This window comes from Monodelphis domestica, chromosome 1, assembly GCF_027887165.1.
Source record: "Monodelphis domestica isolate mMonDom1 chromosome 1, mMonDom1.pri, whole genome shotgun sequence".
Classification (NCBI taxonomy): domain Eukaryota; kingdom Metazoa; phylum Chordata; class Mammalia; order Didelphimorphia; family Didelphidae; genus Monodelphis; species Monodelphis domestica.
In genome coordinates this window covers 693,566,539-693,582,714 of record NC_077227.1, presented here as the reverse complement: position 1 = coordinate 693,582,714, position 16,176 = coordinate 693,566,539, and the positions used below count along the sequence as shown (strand labels likewise).

At 41.4% G+C, this 16,176-nt stretch overlaps 1 protein-coding gene across 1 annotated transcript in view; it reads left to right on the top strand.

Moving 5' to 3' along the window:
• The window catches only part of CDH16 (cadherin 16), a 53,614-nt gene extending 38,720 nt beyond the window's left edge, over window positions 1-14,894 (top strand). Inside the window, exons 14-18 of the mRNA XM_007477109.3 lie at window positions 3,221-3,354; window positions 5,201-5,464; window positions 5,789-5,896; window positions 12,633-12,749; window positions 14,410-14,894. Of these exons, the coding sequence (XP_007477171.2) occupies window positions 3,221-3,354; window positions 5,201-5,464; window positions 5,789-5,896; window positions 12,633-12,749; window positions 14,410-14,504 (718 nt within the window). The 3' untranslated portion in view covers window positions 14,505-14,894. The remainder of the gene's footprint in view (window positions 1-3,220; window positions 3,355-5,200; window positions 5,465-5,788; window positions 5,897-12,632; window positions 12,750-14,409) is intronic.
• Window positions 14,895-16,176: the final 1,282 nt, after the last annotated feature.

Sequence of the window (16,176 nt, the reverse complement as noted above, 5' to 3'; positions counted from 1 at the left end):
GTAAGACTCCTTCTAGTTCTAAACCTATGATCTTTTTTTTAAACCCTTACATTCCATCTTAGAATCAATACTGTGTATTGGTTCCAAGGCAGAAGAGTGGTAAGGGCTAGGCCATGGGGGTTAAGTGACTTGCCCAGGGTCACATAGCTGGGAAGTATCTGAGATCATATTTGAACCCAGGACCTCCCATCTCTAGACCTGGCTCTCAATCCACTGAACCACCCCCGCCCCCCGCTCCCTAAACCTATGATCTTCTGATAAATTATAAGAAGCCTTGGAATTGTGGACAAGTCATTTTCTCTGAACCTCAGTTTCCTCGTTTGTAGAACAGGAGAAATAATGCTATACTATCTGGACAATAGGATTGGGGGAATATGTTTTGTAAGTCTTAAAATTATAGAAACATGAGCTTTTGGTATGATTATTCTCCTTGTTACACTGCTTCCCAGGACCCCCCAACCACCCAATGGTGGGACAATATCCTAGGAGACTGGATGAATCCCTCCTAATGGGGGAAAAGGACATTCTTCAGGAGGCAGAATCATAGAATCCTGGGATTTAGGGATAGAAGGAACCTTATAAATGATTTTGTCCAACTCTCATTTTACAGAGGACGAAAATGAAGACCAGATGTGACTTGGCCCTGGGCTTGGCTCTGACCTCATGTGATCAGCTCTCTTTTCCCATTCTCAGCCTCCAGTTGCCTTTGGCCCATCCCCAGATCTGTTCAACAGAATACTATTCAAATCAAGTTAACTAGCATTTATTAAATGCCTACTATATGCCAGACACTGAGGATGCTAAGAAAGGCAAAAAAAAAGTCTTTGTTCTCAAGGAATTCAGTTTAAAAGTTAATATTTATTTAACTCCAGAGTTTGCAAAATGCTTTACACACATTATCTCTGATTCTTATAATAGCCCTATGAGCTATTGTTGTCGAGTCATTTCAGTAATGTTGGACTCTTTCTGACTCCATTTGGGGTTTTCTTGGCAAAGATACTAGAGTAGTTTGTGATTTCCTTCTCCAGCTTATTTTACAGATGAGGAAACTGAGGCAAACCAGATTAAGCGACTTGCCCAGGGTCACATAATTAGGAAGTATCTGAGGCTGGATTTGAGTCTATCTGATTCTAAGCCCAGTTTTCTATCTACTGTGCTACCTAGTTGTCCCATCCCTTTCATGAGGTAGGTGATACTATTGTCCCCATTTCACAGATGAGGAAACCAGATAGAGGAACTAGGATAGAGGACCAGATAGAGGAAGAGACTTGCTCTGGATCACATGGCAAGTATATGTGGGGCAGAATTTGAACCCAAATTTTCCTAACTCCAAGTTCTATGCTCTACTCACTATGCCATGTTGTCTCTCATGTCATTTCCATGTTGCCCCATCTCCATCTTCTAGTTGAAGACTCTTTCTAGACCCAATGGTTTCCATGTTCCTGACACCTTAGCTATAGTCAAATTATCCTTTTTGGGCTGTCCCAGGCTCTCCTGTTCCATTCTCCACTTGTCCCCACCCCAAACATACAGATCCAGACCACCATTCAATGACTCTGATCCATCTAGACCAGTCTCCTAAAAATGATGGAAGAGCTACAAACTCCTCACCACTCCAAGGCTACACATCCAGGGATAGATGCTTGACACGGGGCATTGATGAATAATGGATCCCTCTATGTGTTCCCAATTCTCACCCCACCCACTCTGATCCCCTTTGATCCTCCTTCATGGAGACGCAGAACCTCAGAGCTGAAAGGAATCTCAGAGGGAATCTAGTCCAGTCCATACCTTTATGGAAATCCCCTTTGTAACAACCAGACAAGTGGCCACCTGGCTTTCATTTGGAGGCCTCCAGCAAAGAGGACCTCACAACCTATCTGTGTGGTCCATTCCTCTCTGGAAAAACTTTCATCAGTAGAAAATCTTGCATATTAAGGGACTGTTGGCCTTGTTCTCCAACCCTGATCCATCGCCTCCCAGGGCTAGGAGCAGCCAACCCAACACCCCCAAGATTCCTTGGGTGAGAGAACTTGGTAGTAAGTGCTGCTGCTTACTACCTTCTGGACTTTGGGCAAATCTTTTAGCCTCTCCAGGGCCTCTCCAAGCCTCATTTTCCTTGTGCATAAAATGAAAGTGTTAGACCAGATGTTCTGCCTCTAGTTCCCCTTCCTTAAGGCATCAAGGTGTGGTACAGCAGATAGAGGGAGTAACTTGGAGTCAAGAAGACCTGAGTTTAAATCACTTCCTCTGACACTAACTTTGCAACTCTAGATGAATCACTTAATATCTCTTAGCCTCATTTTCCTCATGTATAAAATGGGGAGAATAAAAGCATCTACTTCCCAAGGTTTATATGAGAATCAAAAGAGAGAACAGTGGGGGCAACTGGATAGCCCAATGGATTGAGAGCCAGGCCTAGAGATGGGAGGTCCTACATTCAAATCTGGCCTCAGACACTCCATAATATTGTGATCCTGGGCAAGTCACTCAACCCTCTTTGCCCAGCTCTTAGTGTTCTTCTACCTTAGAACCAATACACAGTGTTGATTCTAAGATGGAAGGTAAGGGTTTTGAAAAAGAAATAGAGAGAGGGGAAGAGAGAACAGTACAATGGAGAAGGAAACATGTTATGTACAAGATATAAACATTGTAAATGGGAAGTTATTATAGATGGAGAAACAAAGGCCCCAAAAGAGGAAAGACTTCCCCAAGGTCACACATATTAACTGAGAACCTTAGTGTATTCATTCTAGAGCAAGACTATGCTGTCAGTTATGAAGATGATATGTAAGGGAGACCACATGATACAGTTGAAAGAGGGCTAGATTTGGAGTCAGAGGATTTGGGATCAAATTCCAGCTTTCCCAATTATGGCTTCTATGTCCTTGAGTAAACCACAACTTCTCTGTGGCTCAGTTTCCCCATCTATAAAATAGAGTTGAACTAGATGACCTCTAAGGTCTCTTCCAGCTCTAAATATGATCCAAATAAATGGTCCTCCCAGCTCTAGATATCATGATGTGATGACAAAGACCCTCTGTACAACTAGGGAAACTAAGGTAAAGAGAAGTTATATGATTTTTGTCAGGGGACACTCTTTTCTGAGAGGAGAAAGGTTTTCCTGGAAGTCCTTTCTGCCCTTCCCTCATCCACCCAATCCCTTCTTTCTCCATTTGTTCCATGCTACCTCCTTACCATCATGCTAATGTGTCTATAGGTTCTCAATGATGAACGACTCCAAAGGATGGCTGTCCATTGAAGAACACTCTGGAGAGGTCCGAATAGCTTCAAAACTGGGGACAGGACAGCCTAAGGAGATATATACTGTGCAAGTAGTAGCTGAGATCATAGGTAAGGGAGCAACAAGAAGGGGCTGGCCCCGTAATCTAAAAGACCCAGAATCAGACAGAAAGATTCTAAGAAAAAAGAGTGAAAGGAAGGAACAGAGTATGGTTTTTTCTACTTTCAGCTAAGAAGTGTGGGAAGCCCAGAGACCCAAGTTCTGAGTTAGAAAGAGACCATCTATAGCACCCCTGTCCCAAGCAGCCATCCCCCTTCAATATCTCCAACAAGTGGTCATCCACCCAGTCTGCTTTCAAGGCAGGAAGTGAATTCCTCATGTCCCAAGATAGATTATGATACTTTGGGAGAACTCTGTCTAAAGCACTGTCTCCACCTGCAATCTAGGTCTAGGATATATCTTTAGAGATATTTCCCTAAGCATCCAATTCTATGGACTGGATTCTATGACTCCCACACGGACAAAGAGCTTTCCCCTATCCCTTGCCAGCATCCTCTGACATGACCATCTGGCTCAACCAGATGGAGGTGGTCAATGATTATCCAGGAGATTTGATGGGAAGGTGCTCTCTCTTAAAGGGCCATTGCCCTTCTTGTGTCCCTCCCACACTTCCACTCCCCATACTCTGCCTTCTGAATAAGATATCTCTCCAAGACCCAAAGAAAAAATCCACCCCCATCTCTACCACTTAGGTGGAAGACTCCTGTCAGAGCCTCTGGCATAAACCAGTTATTGCCATCTCTCTGGGTATTGAAGACTCTGAGTAATGGTAGGAAGAGGTGGGAATTTTCAGGAGGAAAAGAATTATGGTGAAGAACATTTGATTGGAATCTCTTGCTTAACACCTATGTGGCCTTGGGCCCTGGGCTTTGGTTCTTTCATTTATTAAGTGAGAAGATTGGATTAGGCCCAAGGTTCTTGACTTATTTACTCATCATGGACTCTTTGTCAAATCTAGTGAAATCTGTGGACCTCCTTTTCAAAATAATTTCATTAGGGGGCAGCTGGGTAGCTCAGTGGATTGAGAGCCAATCCCAGAGATGGGAGGTCCTAGGTTCAAATCTGGCCTCAGACACTTCCCAGCTGTGTGACCCTGAGCAAGTCCCTTGACCCCCATTGCCTAGCCCTTACCACTCTTCTGCCTTGGAGCCAATACACAGTATTGACTCCAAGATGGAAGGTAAGGGTTAAAAAATAATAATAATTTCATTAGATGCATAAAGCAAAACTCATTCTGATCCACAAATCCTAATTTAAGAATCCTTGGATTTGATCTCTAAGGCTCTTTCCAGATACAAGAACTTGGGTGTGTGTGTTGGGGGGGGGGGGGGGGTGAGCATGTTTTTCTGTCCTCTGAGTGAGAATCCAAGAGATTAGATCCAAAAAAGATCTCAAAAAGAGATCATAGTTTAGAGATTAAATGGTAGAGTTAGGGATGAGAATTAAATGCTATGTTTGGATTTACATGCCACCTTTGACACTCACTAAGCCATATGACCATGGAGAAGTCAGTTAACCTTCTATGAAACAAGGGGAATAACTAAATGGCCTCTAAGGTCTCTCCCAATTCTAAAATCTATGAGCCAAGAGATCATGTCATCCATTCCCTTCATTTGATAGATGAGAAAATGAAGTCCCAGAGACCAAGTTGATGATGGAGCAAGGATCCAAATGATGGAGCTAGGATTCAAAGCCAGGTCTTCTGATTTCGATTAGGTCTTCCTCCCCCTGGAGACTAAACTGAAACCCAGAGATGAGGAAGGATTTCCCCAAATTCTCAATCCCTCGTTAGTCTACTTCCTGGATGAGCCCAGGATAACCAATCCCTCACAGTTTCCCCCTACCCACCCTGAATGGAGGAGACAGCCCTTAACCTTGGCCTTGGTTCTTTTGCAGACCATCCCAGCTTGACTACTACTGCAGCCCTGGTGCTTCATATAGAGGGAGACCTCCCATCCCCTGCTCAAAAATCCCCCTCCATTCCTGTCTCTGTCTCCTCCCGGCTCCAGATCCTCTGCACTCCCCAGAAAGTGCCACAGGGAGTAGTCATCAGTGGGCTACAGCAGGAGGGAGAGCATGCTGCTAATGCTGACTCCTATTCCTTCACCCTGGGGAAGGACCCCACAGTCCAGCGAGAGTGGAGACTTCGGGCACTCAACAGTGAGTTTAGGACTTGGATAGAGGACCAAAAGCAGAAGACTGAGTAATTGAGCAGTTCTCCAAGAGAAAGTGGGAATTGAGAGAAGAACACTGGATTTGGAGTTAGCAGGACTGAGTTCAAATCCTGACTATGTGACCTTGTAGACAGTTATTTTTCCTCTCTGCCTTCTTATTGGAAAAAATGAAAGAAATGGACTAGATTAATTCCAAGGAGCTTTTGAGCTCTAAATCTTGTGATTTGTCCATGCTATGCTCTGGCCACCTTCTGTCCTCCTGTATGTCTGTCTATCCCAATATCCCACTCTTTCCCTGCTCCCACCCTAGGTACCCATGCTTATCTCACCATGGCCCTCAGCTGGTTGGAGCCCCAAGAATACTTCGTCCCAGTCTTCCTGACACACTCATCTCAGACCCAACAACTCCAAATAAGAGGTAAGGCCTGTTCAACTACCTGGGGAGAGTGCTGTGGAAGGGAACAATCCAGGATTTGCTGAGCTAAGGTGCTGAGATGATTTAAGAAAGAAGTACAAAACATAGTCCTTGTCCCCTAGGAGCTCAATAGTTCAGTGGATGGACAAGATGCTCTTTTCCCTCTCCAATATATCTCTCACACAACTGCCAGACAATTTCCTCATGCATATGTGACTGGTCTCTAACCCTTGCTTCATCTAAATCTGGACATATTGTTTCTTGAATCAAGTCAAATCCACAAGCATTTAAGTGTCTAAGGCATCCCCTGCCCACAAAGAGCCACAGTAGAGGGGGACAACATACAAACTACATACATGCATGCATAAAAGATAGATTTGCTTCCCTTGGATTAGCATATTTATAACAAATCATATGTATGATATTATTGTTATATGTAAACAATCAAAATAAATATCTATGCTTAAAAATTTTTTTTAAGGTAGATCCAAGATAAATTGGCTGTAATCTGAGAAAGGAGGTAGTTGAAAGTCTTCATTAGCTCCCTATTACCTTAAACTTACCTGCCTGACATTCAGGGCTTCCTACCCCCTATCACCACCTTTTATAACATTCTGTCCTACTCTTAAGCCAAAATGGACTTCTTACCTTAATCTGTACTCTCCTATCTTCATTCCCTTTGTTCATGGTGCTCCTTTTGCCTGCATTGCTCTCCCTACTCTTTCATGTATTGAATTCATACTAAATCCAATTCAAATGTCAATTCCTTCAGGATGCCTCCCTTAATCTCCTTAACTGGTAAGCATCTTCCTCTACATTTCCCATAACATTTTAAACTCAATTTCCCATATCAATATCTTTCTACCTTTCTAATTCAATTATCACCGTGTATGCTATAGCTACCTATGTTTGTCTCTTATCGCAATACTAGATTATAAACTTCTTGAGAATAAGAGCCATGCCTACTTCAGCACCTGATAGTTCTCTATGTAAGAGACATCCTACTGTTTCTCACATGTGATAGAATAGTCCCATAAACATGACCAACCTCCTTAATAAGTGAGGGCCCTAGAAGAAAACCCTTAACCTGAGGTACCTTGTAGAGTTATATCCTAGGTTCTACATCTAGGATTGCTCATCAGTCAGTGTTTCAAACATTCTACATCTAGGATTGCTCATAAGTCAGTGTTTCAAACATTCTACATCTAGGATTGCTCATCAGTCAGTGTTTCAAACATATTCTAACAAGCCCCTGGCAAGAGGGCTTGTTAACATTCATTCAAACAACATATAGTTTAATTTGATTAGTACAATCCTGGTAAAATAAAAAAGCATTAGGCACATGGATCATAGGATATATCATCTAATCACTTCCAAGCTCTTAACCCTAAGAAAAACCTCTATTTTCATATTGGAGTTTGTTTTCATGTCTCTTCAGTCTCTCAAATTATAATTGCGTCAATCTGGAAATTGGGTTTTGTCTTGATTTTTCTTCCCTCCTTGCTATAGCCTCGCGCTGGTTCTGCTCTCCTCTCACCCTCATGTCCCAGATGTTCTTTGCTTACCTTTTGGGTTTTTCCTTTCTTGATAGTTGTTTCACTCTGTCTCCTTGTTGGTTCTTTCACTCTCATATTCGTTTTGTGGTGATATTTTAATCTTGATCAGAAAGAATTCTCATGGAGACAAGGAGCTGCTCTGGTTTACTTCTATCTTGGCTCTGCCCCCCTTGTCTTTATTTTCATAAACTTTTTGTTTCCCTGTAAAACAAGAGTGGGATGCAGGAAGGTTAATTCACAATGAGTTGCCCCATAAAGTTTGGAAAACTCTGAGGAGCCTTTGTTGACTCTCTTGGTCATAGTCAGCTATATGTGAATGCAAGCTGAGGATGGTTGACTCCAAGACTCCCCAGTTCCATTCCAGGGTCTGAAACTGCTGTACTTTGATCTGATTTGTGTGCCTATCTCTGAAATCCCAGTACTGAAAAGGATGTTACTTAAAAACTCCCAAAACATGCTATGAGAGTGTCCTCTGACTGTCATAAGTTTAATGCCAACAAGTGGCAGAGGAGAGGTGTTATCTCCCCATATGCCATTCCTTCTCCTCTTTCTCATTCAACTTCTACATGCCACTTCTCATTAAATTTCCTGTCTGCAACTGAAACTAACCTGGGAGCCAGGTGTGGTGGCCCATTCCTGTCATGCCTGCTTATTGGGAAAGTGAAGGTTGGTGGGTCACAGGAGAAGCCAATTTGTTACCCTCATGAAGTCCTACTCCAACATGGAAAGGTTTTGAGCTATGATGGGATGCTGCATCTGCACTGATCAGCAGTGGGATTAGGATATAAGTAACCACTGCATTTCAAGGCAAGGTAAGATAGAGAGACGCAGTCTCCAAACAAAGCAATCCTAACCTGGCCTGAGTTGGTACTGAAACTGAGCAGCAAATATCTTCATTAGATGGGAGTTTCTTGAGGACAGAGAATGTTTTTTGCCCTTTTTTGTATCTCTAACACTTTTTACAATGCCTAGCACATAATAGGCATCTAATAAATGTCCATTGATTAACTGACTAGTAAGTATTGGTGATCCCAATAGAAACACTCCCTCCTAGGTTCTGAGTCTATATCCCAAAAGGCACATTCCCTATTGCTCCATCCAGTAGGTATTTAATAAAATTTGCTGTTGAATTTAATTGAATTGACATGCCAAACTGATCCTAAAATAGGTCCCACCTGAAAATGGGCTTCATCCCTAAAATGAGATCTTGAAACAAAAGCAAGATATAAATATTTCCATACCTTAATGGAAATATGATCTCATTGAGATGAGTTCTTTTTCTCATCTTCTTCAGCTCTTGTCCATGTTCTCAACATACTGGAGGGGGCCTTCTTCTTTGTCTCTTATCATTGTGTGAATACCAATAGAAAAATCTGGCTATCTCTGAGCTTTCCCTCACTCTCACTTTGTGTCCTCCTTCCTCCTTTTCTAGTTATTCACCCCTTTGATTATTATTTACACCACTCTCTTGAGCAAGTCTTCATTTGTAATATACTTGGGAGTAGGGTTGTTGCTCTTTCTTATTTATTTTTCATTAATACCTTTTATTTTTTTGTATCACAGACCTTTCTAGTGTTCCATGCTTACCTCCTACTCCTACACAAACACCCCTGCAGTAAGCCTTCTCTTGTAAAATAAAATAAATAAAAAACAGCTTCCACCATAATACTACTATATTCTACATTCTATACATACATGCTACATTCTATAGCCCTGGTCGTTGGTAGATACTGACTCATGTCCACAAAATACCCTTTGGATGACCCTAGCTTTAATTTGTTGGAGATCAGCACTGCATGATGTAGGGCCATAATTCATGGCCTACATGAATCACCAGAATTGAACTGGACTTAGTATGAATTCAATACATGAATTACCAGAATCACCAGAAAAAAAGATTAATGTTCAAAAAATGAACCTTTTGGGACTTCCTGAATAATTTTGACATCTGGATGTGGGACAAAAGAGTCTTTGAGATGTTTTGCTCTGCTAAATAAAATGCTTTTTTAGAATGAATAAACATAAGCACAATAGGATTTTATACACTCTACATCTTATGGGTGGCTCAGTGGATTAAGAGCTAGACGTAGAGCCAGGAGGTCCTAGGTTCAAATCTGGCCTCAGACACTTCCTAGCTGTTTGACCCTGGGCAAGTCACTTTACCCCCATTGCCTAGCATTCACCACTCTTCTTCTCTTGGAACCAATGCACAATATTGATTCTAAGATGGAAGGTAAGGGTTTGAAAAAATATTCTCTATATCTTTTAATTGTGTGATTATAAATATATGGTCTGCTGTAGAAGATTATTTGTGAAACCATGCCTCTTCTTTTCTCATACCTTCCTCAAGGAAAGTATGTGCTAACAATGCTAATAGTTTGTTGAGTTTATTTATATTGTCTCTTTTTTTGGTAATAAAAAGATTTAGAATTTTTTGCAAGTATTTCATATCCTCCCCTCTTTCCCATATCTTAAAAAATGATCCATGAACATCCTTAGAAATGTGTCATCTCCAGCATAGACCTCCTCTGTGTTTGCTTCATATAGTCCAACTGCTCTTTGGACCTTTGTTTTTCTGATTATCACTTTTGATTCCTTCTGCAGCACACCAGAGAATATTAGGTAAAAATTCCAAAGTTGTCACTGATGAAGAAAAGTGTATTGCAGAAATTGTCTTCAGATCTTTTCTATTTTTTGTCTGTGTGATCCTAATTATATACTTAAATGCCCTTGAGAAGATACACCTTTGAATGGACTCTTGCCAACCTTTCTATAAATTTATTTTGCCCCTTCACTGCTCCCCACTGTTTTATGAAGGGATTTCATTCATCCTCCACTACCCTTTCCCATTTGATTTTTTAAAAACCTTACCTTCTGTCTTAGAATCACTACTGGTTCTAAGACAGAAGAACTGTAAGGGATAGGGAATGGGGATTAAGTGACTTCCCCACAGTCACAGAGTGAGGAAGTATCTGAGGCCAGATTTGAATTCAGAAGCTCTCATCTCTGAGGTTGGCTTTCTATCCATTTCCCCATTAGATTTTGCAAACAAATTTATATTCGAAACCAGTGTTGACCTTGGCTGCCATGTCTCTCCCCTTGGCGAGAAAATCAAGTGTTTGGAGGTTAACACTGTTACTAAGCTTTTGGACTTCTCTTTATGGTGATGAATTTATATCAATTAAACTTCCCTAGGAAAGGTTCACAATCTGTTTAGATGTTTGGAGTTCTTGTGGCGATGGATTTACATCATTTAAACTTCTTTAGGAAATGTTGATAGTCTATGTAGATAAAGATCCTTTATTCATTCTCAATTTTCAGCATCAACAGCTTCTTTGAGTTGCCTCGGTTGCCTGACACATATCACACATATATTCTTCTCTTTTTTATTATTTCTTCTCATTGATTTTGACCTTTGCTCTAATAAGCCAGGGATCTGACTGTATACTCTCAACTAATTCTGAAATAACTTCCACATAACAACCATCCATTTCCTCTCCATTAAGGTGCAATCGATCCCCATCATGTGTTATTTAGCACTTTCTCTATCCAATAATTCCCTATTTTTTTAAGTGGGATGATCCTCACAAGAGTTTTTTTTAACTTATCCTTTTGTGTAAAAAATTTTATAAAGGTCATTTCCAATTTTACTTCCTGCCCTCAACTGAACCCTCCCTCATAATGAAGAAAAACAGTTCAGCAAAACCAACAACTGACAAAGCCACCATATGTGGCAGTGTATGCAATTGCTTTTCAACCACAGACATAAACCTTTTTTCTAGAGGATGGATGTCTGTTTTATCCTCTGTTGCTATTCATCTGAATACAGTTGCCTTTTAATGTGCTTTTCTTTCTTCTCTTGTTTCTTCTACTTTCACTCTGTATCAGTTCATAAAAGTCTTCTGGGGTTTCTTAAAATCCCCCACAATCTTTGCTTCCTAGAGTTCAATAACATCCTTTTACATCCATATACTACAATTTGTTCAGCCATTCCTTCATCAATAGGCACTCTTTGTTTCCAGTTTTTCTATGACAGAGGATGAAGATTTTGGCAGATATAAATAAATTGTTATTAATATCCATGGATCTAGGCCTAAAGATGGGATAGTTGGTCAAAGTTTGGTGATTTTCCAGAGTGACTAGACTAATTCAAAGTTCCACCAGCAATTTTAGGGAGGCAGAAAAGCATATTATGTGAATGAGGTATGGCAAATCTAGAAAGTGTGATGGTGTGGCTTAGATGGTATTTGGATAACAGAAAAGGAATCAGAAGAATCTAGGAAGATGGATTCAGAGTGGTCAAAAAAAAAGCAGATTAGAGAATTCTTTTTCCTCTAGTTTCCAGTCCTTCAGAAAATTTCAGAGTTGGAAGGGGCATGAGGCCATCTAATTTAACCTCTATTTGATTAAGAAGTCCTCTTCATCAAGAGTTCTTAAACTTTTTTTTGTATCTTGCACCCCTTTAGCAGTCTGGTGTTGCTTATGTCCTTTCTCCAAATAATTTTTTAAAATTCACAATTGAAAATACTAAATTTCACTTGAAGATTAGTGAAAATAAAAATGTAATTTTCCTATAATCATAATAATAGGCATTTATGTAGTACCTACTATGAAGCAGGTAATGTGCTAAGTACTAAAGATATTATCTCATTTGATTCTCACAACCCTGGAAGACAGGTGCTATTATTATCCCCATTCTACAGATAAAGAAACTGAGGCAAACAGAGGTGAAGTGACTTGCCCAGAGCCACACAACTAGTATCTGACCTAAACTCAGCTTTCTTTGACTCAAGGCCTCATCCCTTCCAAATTTATAGGACACCCCCTCTCCTCCTGAAACTATTCACAAAGCCCCTAGGTGCTTGAAGACCCCAAATTAAGAACTATAGCTCTATATTTTCAATTACTGTCTACAATGTCAAACCTTTGCGCAATGTGATATAGTGAAAAGAACACTTGATTCTGAATCAGAGGCTCAGAGTTCAAATCCCAGCTCTCATACTCACTACCAAGTCATTTCCCCTCTGTAAGTCTTAGTTCCCTCCTCTATAATAAAAACAGATGAGATCGTGATGATCCTCCCAGCTCTGACATTCTGTGTCCCAAGGTTCCTCCAGTTCTGATGCTCCTTATTCTAAGGTCCCTCTCAGCTCTAAATCCCGTTTCCCTCTCTTTGGTCATAGTGGTGGTCTGTCTGTGTAACTCTGAGAGGAGATGCTTGATCAAGGTGGGTCGGATGAAGGGAATGCCCACGCTGCTGTCTGCTGTTGGCATCATGGTAGGCACCCTTGTAGCAATAGGTAAGTGAAGTCTTCATCTTGCTTGTGATCTGTGACCCCCATCAAGGTGGAGTGGAGAGACCTGGAGCTATTTGAAGGTTCACAGGATTATCAGATTTAGTGCGAGCATGGACCATAGCAATCATATAGTCTAGCTCTCTCATTCTACAGAGGATAAAGTGACTTATCCACAGTCACTCAGAGAGTGAGTATTGAAGCTCTTGCACAATGCCCTTGCCTGCCTTTTGGCAGTCTAGTTGATGCTTCTCGAATACATGAAGCTTTCCAACCTACTTCTAAAAGTATTGCCCTTAATAATACTTGGATTTATAGCACAAGTGTAAGGGTATTGTATTTCATAAATAATGAGTTCACCCCAGAGACACAGAGAGAAAGAGAGATAGAGAGAGACAGAGACAAAGACAGAGAGACAGAGACAGAGAGAGACAGAGACAGAGACAGAGAGACAGACAGAGACAGAGAAAGAGGAGGGAGGGAGGAGAGAAAGACAGATAAGAGAAAGAGGAGAGAGAAGTGAGAGATGGAGTAAAAAAGAAAAGAGGGAAGGGAGAGACAGAGACAGAGAGATCAAATGTTTAAGTACAAAGAATGAAATAATCCCTATTGGCAGAGAATCACTGTGGTTTGATGGTGGAAAGTGACCTAAACTTTAAAAAACAAATAATCTGAAAGAGATGGTAAAATACTATTTGAGGTAGGATAGGTTTAGGGTTTTTTTTTTGGTTGGTTGTTTTTTTTTTTGCTCTGAAAATTATCTCCTTTTAAAGAGGAGACATGGGTCTGGAGTCCCAACATGCCTTTATAGGCTCCAATCTTGTCCTCTTTCAGCCTTCCTTGGAACAGAAAAGCCCTAATCCGCCTTCCCACCCCAACAAGTCCTTCCTGGACCTCTTTTGCCACCTGCCCTAAATGGGTTTTCTATTTCGGGAACTGAGTTTGTTGGAAGTCTAACTGGTCCTCCTGCTTACCAGGATTCTGTTCATGAACAACGAATGCTCTAATATGCTACTTTCTCTCTCTGGTCCAATAGATGAAATGGGAAGCCTTTAATAGTCCCTAGATTGGTCTCTAGCCCTAGGTCCTTATCTCCTCCTAACCTGGGCTCTTGAGGTTCTGGATAACCAAAAAAACCTATTCTTTTGAATTCTAAGCTATGAAAAATTGCTCCTATTTCTAGAGTACTCTGTGGTCTACAGCAACCTGGTAAGATAGGAAGTAACAGGTATTGGGGTGGGTAATGGTGCTAGACATGAAGTCAGGGAAACCTCAGCCTCAGACTCTTATAAGCTGGGTAACTCTGGGCAATCTTGATTAAAATAAGAGCAAGTGTATATTTATATATATGTATGTATGTATGTATATTTTTAAATCCTTATCTTCTATCTCAGAATCAATACTAGGTATAAATTCTAGGCAGAGGTCTAGGCAATGGGGTTAATGACTTGCCCAGGGTCACACAGCTAGGAAATGACTGAGGCCAGATTTGAACCCAGGAACTAATGTCTCCAAGCCTGGCTCTCTATTTACAAAGCCACCCAGGTATCCCAACAGTACATATATTAACCCATATTTAATTACCACCAAACTGGGTTGGCCAAGATCTAGAAAAAGCCCCCTAGGACTCATATTCTTGCCTGGAACTGACTGACTCTTTCTTTAGGTTTCTTCTTGATTTTGATCTTCAGCCACTTGGCCCTAGCAAGGAAGAATGTGGAACAGCTGCCAGAAAGCATTCCCCTGAAGGCTTCTGTCTGATGGAGCCAGGAGTTGTTGAGTCTCCTGCCTTCCTTATAACCCATAATTTCCATACCTCCAACAACAAGGACTTGGATTCTGGACTGAGCTGGGTGAGAACAACCCCAGAGTCGCAACATCTCAAAGATGAACCCGTGCCCTCTCATTCTCAGGGGGCAGAAGGCATGAGGAGAGAAGCCAAGCCCAGTCTCCATGTATCCTAGCATGAGCCGGGACTTCTCTCTCCAGAATCCTCCTCTGAGACTTGGGCCCCATGTTCCTGCCAGCAAAAGTTAAGGCTCCTCTAATATGGCTAGCTTCTCACAGAAATGCCTTGTAATAAAGTGTCCCCCAAAGCCAACATGGAATAATAAAACCTGGTGGGAAACGGAGTCCAGGGCTCTTCAGGAATCCCCATGTCTTCTCTCCATCAATTTGTCCTTCTACCTCTCTTTTCATCTCTGTCTTTAAGCTGAGAGAAATGGATTTATCGAAACTTAAATGTCTCAAGGTCCTGTCCAATCAGCGAACACTTATTAAGTGCTTAATATAGAGAGAGCGAGGCACTAGGAGAAACACAGAGTTCAGAGAAGACTCTCTTGTAGCTTGAAGGTCTGCCACTCTCAGAATCTTGCCCCAGACATAGGGAGATGGGAATGAGTCAAAGGATCTCTCTAGGGTGAACTTTGTCCCTCCTGCTTCAGATCTTGAATTTAATGAATGGCTGCATGAATATTATGGGTGTGTTATAGAAGATATTAGGATTGGGACCTTTGATGGGGTTTAAAACTGCATACATGTCATTTCTGGGTATTTGAGAGTAAAAATGCTAGAGTGTTTTCATCCATATGGATGGACCCTTGAGCCTGATCACAGACTGAGCCCAAAACTTGATCAAAAACTGATCCTTAATCCCTATCACAGGCAAAACTCCACCAAGCCCTCTCCCCACACTTATTCCAACAGCTATAGGTCAGAAAGGATCATGATCTAAAATCCCAGCCCTCATGAACTGAATTTCAAATATTCTAGAATTAGGAAAAACATCCTTCTCTGCTTACCTGATCCTGTTTCTAGAATCATATATTTAGAATGAGAAAGTACCTCAGAGGCTGGCAAAAGGAGATCATCTTTCTTTCTTTTGGTGTGAGACTTTGGGGATATGCCTGAGTCACAGCGAGGAGACACAGCATGCCCTGCGTGGGCTTAGGTGGGAGTCAAGGAAGACTCACAATGAAGAATTAACTGATCAAAGCACCCATCCCGGAAATAAGCAGGCTGCTTTGGCAGGCTTGGGGATGCCCTACCAAACCAACAACTTCTCTAGAATCCTCCAGTAACACCATCCTGTCTCCCCCAACCAGGAGTTTCTCCTATAAAGCCTGTGAAGGTGAGAAAATAAAATCAGAGAATATCAGAATGGAGAAGGACCTTCAAGTTCATCCCTTGTTTTACCGACAAACAAATTGAAGCATCAAGAGTTTGTAATGACTTGCCCATTGCTCAGCCCATTAGTCAGCAGCACAGACTCAAACCCAAGCCTTAAGACTCATCGTCTAATGTCTTTCCATTATGCCAAGCCCTCCTCCATCTCTCAGCACACCTTCTAGCTCAGGTTCATCTTCTATAGTTCAGCCCATCAAGTCAAAGAACATTAGAACTGAAAAGGACCTCAGCCGGTAGAACACAACCC